Raw genomic sequence first — 12534 nt, 5'->3', positions numbered from 1 at the left:
GTTCAGCCCAGCACATGGAGGGAGGAATGAGCCGCATCGGCCCCAGCGGATGCCGCTTGTTCCTCCCACCAGGCGCTGGCGGCAGAGGGAGTCCCTCCACCACCAGCACCCAGCTAACCGAGGGAGTCATGTGCAGGCAAGTTCCACCCATGATACACTGTCACGTGAAGGTGCTATTGCGCTCTGGCTCCTAATCTATTCCTGGGCAATGTATCAATACATTGCCCGGGCTTAGGTGTCATCTGCAAATTTGATGAGCATCCCCTCAATTCCTTCATCTAAGTCATTTATAAAGACATTGAACAACAACATGCCTTGGGCAAAACCCTGTGGCACCAACACTTTACACTTTCCCCCCAGAATGACAGGGAACCATTAAGTACTCTTTTGGGTTCAGTCAGTCAACCAGCTACAAATCCACCTAACAGTTCCCTTGTTCAACCCACATTTTACCAGCTTCCTCACAAGAATATCATTCCACAGGATAGGATGCCACTACCGAGAAGGCCTTCTGCCTGTTTCCCTGTAACTTAATTTCTCACAGTGAGGGAACCATCAGAAGGCCTTCGGAGCTGGACTTCCATGTCTGGGCTGAATGATGGAGATGGAGACGCTCCTTCAGGTATACAGGGCCAAATCTGTTTAGGGCGTTCCCCTCAGTTAAGAGAAAACAGGATTGGATGGTTACAAACAGCAAACAGAAGCATCTCATCTCTTCCCCTTTGCATGTCTAGAGGGGGGTAGGAATGCACAAACTCAGATTGCACCTGCTCATTCAGTAAGATGGTTTGTCATTAGGTCTAAATCAGGCCATTCTGTGACTCCTCTTCTCGCTTGTCTCTTCTGCATAAAGTGAATGCACACAAAGTAAAAGATCAGCTAACATGTAGAAAGAGCTTGGGCTTGTTTCAGTTTGCACAGACCTTCAGTTTTGACATCCATGAGACTCAAAATGAAACTTGATAATTGAAGCTAAGTATCTTTTAGACAATGGCCTTGTTAGCATGTAATGATAAGTCAGACTTCTGGCGTATATTGGTTTATTGTGTAAACAAACAGCATGCTGGTGTACAGTACTCCTCCCTGGTGCAAGTAGAGTAAACAAACCAAGAAGCTGGTGCTTCCTGTTATGTTTGAATCAGAGTTTGTGGTTTGTTTTTTCCAAACAAGTACAGTGACTAGCCAACCTTGCTGATCATGGCTTCTCCAGATGATGATCCTTCATTCAAACATAGTTTGAAGCCAAGGCTTCCTGGTTTGTTTATCTGGAGAGGAGCCATCGGGCTCTATGCAGCAGCACAGTGGCTTCCCAGTGTCACACCCCACACCCACTCTCATTAACCACTTGAAAATTGCTGAGTGACAACGTGGACCACTTAATGTTTTGTAGCAATTGTACTGTGCCAGATGCTATATGATTTGCATAGAATTCAAATTGTAATGCAATAAAAGGAGAGACAGGAGAATTTTTGTTGCTTCTACTGGCACAGTTGGACCTCACCCAGTTTCATATTTTAAAAGCAAAGTATGTAATTGTTTCTTTGTGTTCAGAGTCTTGTAAGATGCTCTTGAGAACTTTTGTATGATATGCGCATTTGTTTATTTTATGTTGAATGTAGGTTCAGATGCAAGTCCACCCTAAGCTGTCATCTACTGAAGATGCCTTGCAGTATGTTGAGGAGTTAATACTGCAGTTGCTGAACATGTTATGCCAAGCTCAGCCAAGAAGCTTCCTGGATGTAGAGGTACAAGAAGAGTTTGTAGCTATTTATGCACTACTGTTATTTGCTGCTGATGATATATTATTAATTCAGTCATTCATCATTGGATTATTAACACTTTGTTTTGTTTACAATATTGCATTAAATTATTTGGTTCTTCTATATCTCTTATTATTACCTTATTCTGATACCTTGTGAGCTGTTTTGGGTACAAATATATTGTGGGAAAGCAGCATATAAATTAATTAATAATGAGGATTCTGATTTTGACCTTTTATTGGGGGGGTGATAAGTTTGGAAAATTATTAGCAAATATATAGATTTGGTATTAATGTCTTTGTTCTTACACAAATTAATAATGTTTCCATAACCAAACTAGATATCTTTCAGTGACTTAAGATATTGTAAAAAAAAAAATGTTATGTGCTGATTATATATTTAGCTGCAATTCCTATTTTTTAAAAGGATCGTGTACAAAAAAGCTTTCCCCATCCTATTGATAAGTGGGCAATAGCTGATGCACAGTCTGCAATTGAAAAGAGGAAGCGAAGAAATCCATTATTTCTCCCAGTAGAAAAAATTCACCCATTGTTAAAAGTAAGTATTCTAAATTTAGTGTATAAAATGTTGCAAAATTAACAGAAGTTACCCATTTGTTCTTCAAAGCTGAATTACTTCCTATAAAGACAGATTTTTAAAAACCACTGTACCTAGATTTCACTCAAATCTATAAATCTTATTAAAGTAATCTCTGATCCTAGCTAGTAACAGATCTAACTAAAATTCAGTAAATCTTAGCTGGTGTAATTTGACTGCCACAATCTTACACTTCCCCTGACTTGGAAGCAATAGCTGCTTGATTAGGCCATGGGCATCCAGTCCAGCACTTTGTTCTTATAGTGACCAACCAGCTGTCTGTAGGAAGCCTGCAAGCAGAACCTGAGCCCAACAGCATTCTCACTACTTGCAGATCCCAGCAACTGGTATTCAGAGGCATAAGCGTTAATACTGGTCTCATATTTTAAAGCCATCCAGGTTGGTGGGGATCACTACTACTTGTTGGAGTGAATTCCATAGTTTATATAGACTTTCTTTTGTCTCCCGTGAATCTTCCGGCATTCAGCTTGATTGGGTATACCCAACTTCTAGCATTTTGAGAAGCAAAAGATAGAGAAAATTGTTTCTTTATCTCCACTCCACGGACAATTTTGTACGCCTCTATCCTGTCCCCTCTTACTCATCTTTTAACTGAAAGCCCCAAATCTTGTAATCTTTCCTCATAGCAAATTTGCTCCACCTCCTTGATCATTTTTGTTGCCTTTTCTGAACCTTTTCCAGCTCTACAATATCATTTTTTACGTGAGGCAACCTTTTTGACATGAGGCAACACAGTATTCCAAGTTATACAAATATAGATTTGTATAACAGCATTATATGTTTTATGTTCATTAGCTTTCCTAATGATCCCCAGCATTATATTTTCACGTTTTACAACTGCAGAACACAGGGCTGGATACAAGTCTATAATAATTGCTGTGCCATTTGACTAATAAGAAAGATATTTAAGTTACCGTATTTTTCGCCCCATAGGGCGCACTGCCCCATAGGACGCACCTAGTTTTTTTTTGGGGGGGGAATAAAGAAAAAAAAATTATTTACCCCCCCAGGCGCGGGGCTGGCGCAGGGGAAGCCCGAGCTTCCCCCAATCCCAGCCCTGAAAACAGCATGCTATCCGCAAGCCTAGTGAGGCCAGCGGTAAGTCGCGTCGGTCTCCCCAGGCTTCGGAATGCAGGCAGCTCTGTGCAGCCATCGGGAGGCGGGCGCGACTTTGCACCCCGCTCCCGATGGCTACGCAGAGCTGCGCTTGCCTCGGGACTGCAGGGAGCACTGCGCAGCCATCGGGAGGCGCGCGCAACTTCGCACCCCGCTCTCGATGGCTGCGCAGAGCTGCGCTCGCCCCGGGACAGCAGGCAGTTCTGCGCAGCCATCGGGAGGCAGGCGCAACTTCGCACCCCGCTCCCGATGGCTACGCAGAGCTGCGCTCGCCTCGGGACTGCAGGGAGCACTGCGCAGCCATCGGGAGGCGCGCGCAACTTCGCACCCCGCTCTCGATGGCTGCGCAGAGCTGCGCTCGCCCCGGGACAGCAGGCAGCTCTGCGCAGCCATCGGGAGGCAGGCGTAACTTCGCACCCCGCTCCCGATGGCTACGCAGAGCTGCGCTCGCCTCGGGACTGCAGGGAGCACTGCGCAGCCATCGGGAGGTGCGTGCAACTTCGCACCCCGCTCTCGATGGCTGCGCAGAGCTGCGCTCGCCTCGGGACTGCAGGCAGCTCTGCGCAGCCCTCGGGAGGCGGGTGCGAAGTGGCGCTGGTCTCCCGAGGGTTGCACAGAGCTTCCTGAAGCCTGGAGAGCGAGAGGGGTCGGTGAGCACCGACCCCTCTCGCTCTCCAGGCTTCAGCGAAAGCCTGCATTCGCCCCACAGGACGCACACACATTTCCCCTTCATTTTTGGAGGGGAAAAAGTACGTCCTATAGGGCGAAAAATGCGGTACTTTGTGTGATGTTAACAATTATGATGCTCCTGTCACCAGTAACTCAACATTTCAGCAAAAGCATTATTGTTAGAACTACATTGTTGTTAGCTGTCTAAAAATGACCATGCTTATATGACACAGGAGCAAATTGGTGTAGATGTTTAAAAGCATGAATTTATTAGGTGCATTTGTGTAACCCAGCATACTAGAATAAGTTATTTCTCTTTCAGGAAGTTCTGGGCTATAAAGTTGACCACCAAGTATCTGTTTACATAGTGGCAGTATTAGAATACATTTCTGCAGATATCTTAAAGTTGGTTGGGAACTATGTACGGAATATTAGACATGATGAAATTACAAAACAAGACATCAAGGTGGCAATGTGTGCTGATAAGGTAGGTAGAATTTATATTTGTAATTACTAAAGGTTTTAGATCCAGAAGAGTCCTTCCACAAACAACATGGGTCCATAAACAGAAGGGGCTTTGATCTTGCATGAGTGGAAGGGGGGAAATGATATACAGCCATAGCTTGGATCTCGGAACGACTTGCAAGACGAACGTTTTGGGTCCCGAATGCCTCAAATCTGGAAGTGATTGTTCCGGTTTGCAAACTTTCTTTGGAACCCAAACATCCGTAGCGACTTCCATGGCTTCTGATTGGCTGCAGGAACTTCCTGCTGCCAATCAGAAGTCGCGCCTTGGTTTCCAAACCATTTTGGAAGTCGAATGGACTTCCAGAACGGATTCCATTCGACTTCCAAGGTACCACTGTAAAGGTAACTCGCATCTTACTTTTATTTTACTTAAGCAATTGCATAAGTGAGGCAGAATATATAGAGAAAGGAGGAAACCCATTTCCCATTTATCTCCCCGCCCCCAAGCTGTAATTGCTTTGGGAAAGCATCAGGAGGGCTTTGGGACACTGCCAGAGCCTTTGCACATCTTCCCCAAATCCGTGTAAGCAGTCCTCCACCTAGTGGGGTGGGGCGGTTCCCAGAGTTCCTGGCTTTATGTGTTTATGCGTGGAACCCTAGAACCTAACCTTTGTGTAAGATGCAAGTTACCTGTACTCTGTGATCTGCCATCTCTCATGCTGTTCTGCAGGATCCTCCAAGGATCCTTCAAGAGGTTGCAAGAGCACGGGTAATTAGGCAGAAGTTGCCTCCTTTGCCCCTTTATTGTTTCAGTGATTAATGGTATTTGCATACTGATTAATTGTTATGAATGGAGCTCAATAATAGATACAGTAATAGATATTAAACCAGCCCATATCTGGGCAAGAAGAGAATCTGTTCCATTTTCTATATTAAATTTCTCCAGTTTCTCAGGTCACAAGTGAGATTTATTGACATCAAATTTTAACCCTCCAGTGGAAGGCACTTTCACTTGTGTAGTGGAGCTTTCACTGCCTCTGTGCCTCCTCCCACCCCAACTCTCTGCAGCCCCAAACCCACAAGAGCAGAGTTGAGCAATGCTGGGGGGAAAGGGGAAGTCCTGTTGCACATAAAAAGTTCACATGTGATGTTGGATTTTACCCTTTTTTTAAAAAAAATTCTAATGGAGTCTGGTGAATTTCTTTCAATATTGAACTTCTGTATCCTAATTATTCACACTCTAACAGTTTAATATTCATAGTGAACCCCTCAGCTAAATTATATCTGGATTTCCATTTATTAATTTTAAATATATACTTTTCACTATATGCCTCAAAGCAGCTTACAGAAAGAATAAGCATACAATATACAAAAGCCTAAACATATAATAATAAGCTAAAACATCAGAAAGTAAAAAAACACAAAGCAGCATTCATAGTGCAAAACCCTTCTGTAGTAAAACTTTGTTAACCTGGCATCTGGAACTTAGCAGGGGTGGTGCCTGCTCAGCTGCTTGTTGTGCCGCAGGTGGTTTTCTTGTTCATACAGGATTATGAATAATTCTGCCTCTGAAGATCTCAATGATCCTGAGCCCAAGTTTTTCTGGGTTTTGTACACCGATAGCAAAAACCTTGAATTAAGCTCAGTAGCAAGTGTATCTTAGAAGACTAAGTCTGGGGAATATAGAATATAGAATTTAGATTTTTCTCTTCCCTTTATGGTCATGACACTAGGTATTTTGAACGACTTTAGGTGAAGCAACCTAAACTTAGATGTATGACTGCCAGTCTCCTAGAGACTGGGATCATACACAGCACAGCTTGCCTTCTTCTATATTTGATTTCAGCTTGGTTAGTAACTGTTTTATTCCCCAGGGCTTGCTTTAACTTCGATTACATCTTTTCTCAAAAGTTATTACTTTCCCCCATCTTTATTTAAATAGGTGTTGATGGATATGTTCCATCAGGATGTAGAGGATATTAGTACGCTGACTTTATCTGATGAAGAACCCTCTACTTCTGGAGAACAAACCTACTATGATCTTGTAAAGTCATTCATGGCAGAGGTTCGACAATATATAAGAGAACTAAATCTTGTAATAAAAGTTTTTAGAGAACCTTTTATTACCAACCCTAAGCTGTTTTCAGGTCATGTAAGTACTGCTATTTAATTTTATTTTGATATGATTGTTTTGGAAAAGCCTATTCAGTTTGAGTCGTGTACAGCTTTAGCACAAAAACTTAATGAGCATAAGCATTTGAAAACCAAAAAATACTGTAGCCCTGTTTACAAGCTTAAATTCATGTATCCTCTACTGTGTGTGTGGGTGGGTGGTTGGATGTGTGGAAGCAGGAATGTGGTCATTGCTGCCCTGGACAGAAGGGTAGCATATACAGTGGTGCCTCGCAAGACGAAAAGAATCCGTTCTGTGATTCTCTTCGTCTAGCGGTTTTTTCGTCTTGCGAAGCGAGCCCATTGACGGATTAGCGGATTAGCGCTTTTAGCGGCTTATCTGCTGATCGGATCAGCTGATAAGCATCTTAGCGGCTTAGAAAAAGGGGGGAAGGAAAAAAAAACCAGCAAGAACTCGCAAGACAGTGCCACCTTGCGAAGCAAGCCCATAGGAGATTCGTTTTGCGAAGCACCTCCAAAACGGAAAACTCTTTCGTCTAGCGAGTTTTCAGTCTTGCGAGGCATTCGTCTTGCGGGGCACCACTGTATATTTAATAAATGAATTAGCAAAGCCACTCCATCATATTCTCAACAGCCTGTCTCTGCACTCACCCACAAGTTAGTGCTGAACTTCTGTAGCCTGCCATCCATCTGTAAGGGTCTTATTTGGAATCCTGCAGAATCAAGGTTGTGAAAAATGCAGAGAGCATGCACAAATAAAGCAGGCTCCTCGATGCAGACATTCACTTTGCCTGTATGGCAGGATGTAAAGCTTGTGAGTGCATCCTTCCTCACATTCAAATTTAAACCCTGAAAACATTTGTATAAATGCTATTTGAGGTGCTAGTATAGTCAATCTGGTTACAGGTGCCATCACACAGATACATACAGTGGTGCCTCGCAAGACGAAATTAATTCATTCCGCAAGTTTTTTCTTCTTGCGAGTTTTTCGTCTTGCGAAGCACGGTTTCCCATAGGAATGCATTGAAAATCAATTAATGCGTTCCTATGGAAACTGCTTGCCAGGCTGGCGGTGCGGAGAAGGGCTTTTCTCCCCACCGCAAGCCTTCAGGACAGGTACGGGAACAGAGGGGAAGGGGCACAGCGCTTCTCCTCTGTTCCCGGGGCTTGCGGTGGGAGGAGGGTTTTTCCTCCCCACCGCCAACATTCAGAACAGCATTCTGAATGTTGGTGGTGGGAAGGAAAACCCTCCTCCCACCGCAAGTCTTCAGGACAGCCTTCTGAAGGCTGGCGGTGGGGCGGAGAGACCTCCTCCTGCCGCCAGCCTTTGGAGCAGCCTTCCAAAGGCTGGCGGTGGGGCAGAGAGCCCTCCTCCCGCCGCCAGCCTTCAGAGCATCCTTCCGAAGCCTGGCGGTGGGAGGAGGTCTTTCCGCCCCACCGCCAGGCTTTGGAGCAGGCTTCCGAAGGCTGGCGGCGAGGGGAGGTCTTTCCGCCCCACCGCCAGCTTTCGGAGCAGCCTTCCAAAGGCTGGCGGTGGGGCAGAGAGCCCTCCTCCCGCCGCCAGCCTTCGGAGCATCCTTCCGAAGGCTGGCGGCGGGAGGAGGTCTTTCCGCCCCACCGCCAGCCTTCGGAGCAGCCTTCCAAAGGCTGGCGGTGGGGCAGAGAGCCCTCCTCCCACCGCCACCCTTCGGAGCATCCTTCCGAAGCCTGGCGGCGGGAGGAGGTCTTTCCGCCCCACCGCCAGGCTTTGGAGGAGGTCCGAGGACAGTGCGGAAGACGCGCTGCGCTTCCCCGCTGTCCCGGAGATTTGCCTATGGGCTTTCGTCTTGCGAAGGAAGCCCATAGGGAAATTCGTTTTGCGAAGCGCCTCCAAAACGGAAAACCCTTTCGTCTAGCGGGGCACCACTGTACATACATACATACATGCATGTATTTCACTTAAAACCTTTATCAGACAATCAAGTTTCTAGCAGGACAAATTCCTGAAGACTGATTTACATCTTAATTCATGGTTATATGTAAACCAGCTTGCTTCTGCCTCTTTGGAGACCTGAAACAGGATATTACCCCCTCAAACCTGCCCTCATTACAGGTATCATGGATTTTCTAATGTGCCATTATCAATCCAATTAAGGGTTGGGATCTAAAGAGTCCTGGTTCCAAGTGAAAGACACATCTGCGCATAACTTGGGGAGAGGGCAGGAGAGATTTTTCTTTAGTCAAAAAGTGAATGCTTGTTAGGAAAGCCAATACTTGTGCATTTTTTTCTTATGTCTTAAATAGTCGCCATGAAATCTGTATTATTCAGGTTCTGCAGTATTTATTCTTGCTTTGATTGACTAACTCCCACCTCCAATTACTATTTATCAATCCATTCATTTTTGCAGGATGTAGAAAATATATTCAGTCGAATATCAGATATTCATGAACTTAGTGTGAAGTTGTTGGGCCATATTGAAGACACAGTAGAAATGACAGATGAAGGTAGTCCCCATCCCTTAGTTGGAAGCTGTTTTGAAGATTTAGCTGAGGTAGGTAATAGTATTTATAGATTTGTTGCTTATATGCTGTTGTTGTTTAGTCGTGTCCGACTCTTCGTGACCCCATGGACCAGAGCACGCCAGGCACTCCTGTCTTCTGCTTATATGCTACATATTGCTATGGTATGGTGTAGTGGTTAAGAGCGGTAGTCTCGTAATCTGGGTAACCGGGTTCGCGTCTCCGCTCCTCCACATGCAGCTGCTGGGTGACCTTGGGCCAGTCACACTTCTGTGAGGTCTCTCAGCCCCACTCACCTCACAGAGTGTTTGTTGTGGGGGAGGAAGGGAAAGGAGATTGTTAGCCACTTTGAGACTCCTGAAGGGGAGTGAAAGGCGGGGTATCAAATCCAAACTCTTCTTCTTCTACTCTTCTAATAAATTCTAGACGTATCCTATAAACTGCAATAAAATATATCCGTAATGCCGTACTCTAAGCAGTTTATGTTGGCTAAAAATTTCAACTGCATGACTTAGAGGGATAGATTAATTGTTAGAAACCAGTTACCACGTACACAGCTAGCTGTACAAGTTCTTCTACTTCTAGTGTGTTTCGGTATATAATCTTTAAGGAAAAAAATATCTCTTCTCGTCTCCAAATATTTATTGATTAGACAATACTACTTATTAGTTCATATGTGAATTATATCCAGTTGCTTTAAACCAGGCTTCCTCAACCTCGGCCCTCCAGATGTTTTGAGACTACAATTCCCATAATCCCTGACCACTGTTCCTGCTAGCTAGGGAACATGGGAGTTGTAGGCAAAAAACATATGGAGGGCCAAGGTTGAGGAAGCCTGATTTAAACTCTGTCATACGTAGGTTGCTTTATTTTCAAACATTTTGTCTGATCTCGTATTAATTTCTTTCTATATCATTTATAATCTATTTATTATTATCTATATATACTCTTATACTCTTAAGCACTGTATATTAATAAACTGAGTGATTAATTTCAGTTACAATCAGGAGCTTGTTTTGTTTTGTTTTGTTTTGTTCTACCATGTAAGCTTTACTCCCTATTCCACTGAGTTGCTAATGACCAAAACCAATTGGAATCCAATGCATGTTGGTGCATTGGCCAGTTTCTGGTGTGGTATACACTAATATTGATTGGGTTCCCAAATTAACATAAGGCAGTAAACATATTCCTATCTATCTATCTGTCTATCTATCTATCTATCTATCTATCTGTATATTGCATGATAGCATTGAAACAGTGTTTGAGTAAACTGAAATATTCTAAAATCCTTTATTTAGGAGCTAGCATTTGATCCTTATGAATCGTACACTCAAGATATTTTGCGGACTGGTTTTCATGACCATTTTCTTAGCCTACTGTCAAAGCCTGGTGCAGCATTCTATTTACAGGTATGTTAAGTAGTAAAGTTTACAATGCAAATGATGTAATAATTGGACTTGTTTGTGAAACTGAAACATCTTTTCATTTCTAGTCAATAGGAGATGGTTTTAAAGAAGCTGTTCAGTATGTTTTACCCAGACTGCTTCTAGTTCCTGTTTACCATTGCCTTCACTATTTTGAACTTTTAAAGGTAAGAGAGTGGTAGACATGATTGCATCTAATATTTTAAAGCTTTTATGTTTAATTTTAAATAGCATTTGCAACCCACTTATATTGTCATGTGATCTTGCTTTTGGCACTGGGGATTTTCTGAAGAACAGTGCACAATTAGCAAGTAGAGTGCTGATTTAGGTAAAAATGAATTTACGGTGTTCATATGCCACACTTCATAAAATCTTGTCCCAAGGTGGTTGATATAATTAAAAGCATAACAAGATACCCAAAAAAATCAAAATCAAATAAAACAGTTAAACTTCAAAGTGATTTTTTTCTACAAAACCAGTGTTTAAAATAGGAGACCTTAAAATGCCTTAAAGGGATTAAAACATTTTGATCTGACACCTACATGGTAGAAAAAGGCACAAGGCAAATGCATCTGGGATTTTAAAAAGTTAAATTACAGTCAAGAGAATAGGGTGAGTTGTATATCTTGGGTGTTAAAGGGGTATGAATGTGCTTCTTAAGCCTACAAAGAATAAAACATAATGAAGATGCCTGAAACACCTCTGTGGGAAGGGGATTTCACAACTTAGACACTGGGTTGTAGAATTACACACTTACGGTAAGTTATAGACTGGAAACAGTCTGTTATTGAAAACTGAGCACCTAGATTTTAATTAAAGCTAGATGTTGGACTCCTCAGTTTGGCTTCTTTGCTTGCAAATATTTATCTTTCTTAGTCTCCTTTCTCCAAGTTAACACTCTTAACCTAAACTGATAGCAGTTGACAGCCTCTATCTCAGTGTCTCAGTACTATGATTCCTTCTATGGAATGTGAACACTTGAGCAGGCTTCATGAGCCCTTCTCATAGATTGCTAACATATTATTTGATCTCTTAAGGCACTGTGACAACTTTTTTTTGCTGCTGAAGGATGAAATCTGATTTGTAAACTTATGTAGAAGTATTAACTATTATTTTTACTTTCATAGCAATTAGAAGAGAAAAGCAAAGATCAAGAGGACAAAGAGTGTTTGAAGCAAGCAATCACAGCCCTACTTAATCTTCAGAGTAGTATGGAAAGGATATGCTCAAAAAGTCTTGCAAAGAGAAGACTTAGGTAAATGCATTTCCACCCCCCACCGCACCCCTCGCTTTTAGCCTGGTTTGTTGTTCTATAAAGCCAGGCTTTCCAGTTTCCTCTTTCAGTAAACAATGAACAAAGCAGTTTGTGGCAAGCCTACTTTTTCAAAGGAAGTGACATCAAAGTCCAGATAGCTATTGTTTTCAGAGTCTCTGATATGTGTGTGTCCTTGTACACTTCTAGTGAATGCATCTTGAGAATCTTCTGGTAAGCAGCAAGAAAAAACGTTTTTCATTAGCTGTTAAGAAATAAAAATACCAAGCAGAACCATTTGAAATGCCTAACAATTTTTAGTTAACTCTTGATGCAGTTATTGTAGCATGTGCTGTATTTAAAGTAAACAACAGTGTGGTGTCAGGTTTTCTTTCAGATGCTTACAGTCTTTATCAGGAAATATTAGTTGCCACTTTGCTGTTTAATCAAAATTGATTGGTTAAGTGGAATTCTGTATTAGGCATATAACTTAAACATTAACAGTGACCATAGCACTTTCAAGTCTGGAACGTTTGAAGCTGGCTCCTGGAACATACTTTGAATACTTCTTCAGGCTAATTGTTTTCAAAGTAAG

The 12534-nt window shown here is 42.8% G+C and overlaps 1 protein-coding gene across 1 annotated transcript in view; it reads left to right on the top strand.

Moving 5' to 3' along the window:
• Positions 1–12534, top strand: part of SOS1 (SOS Ras/Rac guanine nucleotide exchange factor 1) — a 40868-nt gene that overhangs the window by 7575 nt on the left and 20759 nt on the right. The window contains exons 2-9 of the mRNA XM_082217305.1: positions 1620–1745; positions 2187–2318; positions 4486–4650; positions 6574–6783; positions 9152–9295; positions 10562–10672; positions 10756–10854; positions 11815–11942. Of these exons, the coding sequence (XP_082073431.1) occupies positions 1620–1745; positions 2187–2318; positions 4486–4650; positions 6574–6783; positions 9152–9295; positions 10562–10672; positions 10756–10854; positions 11815–11942 (1115 nt within the window). The remainder of the gene's footprint in view (positions 1–1619; positions 1746–2186; positions 2319–4485; positions 4651–6573; positions 6784–9151; positions 9296–10561; positions 10673–10755; positions 10855–11814; positions 11943–12534) is intronic.

This window comes from Podarcis vaucheri (assembly GCF_965113315.1).
Source record: "Podarcis vaucheri genome assembly, chromosome: 3".
NCBI classification, from domain to species: domain Eukaryota; kingdom Metazoa; phylum Chordata; class Lepidosauria; order Squamata; family Lacertidae; genus Podarcis; species Podarcis vaucheri.
The sequence above is the reverse complement of the archived record's forward strand: the minus strand, read 5'-3'. Positions and strand labels throughout refer to the sequence as shown.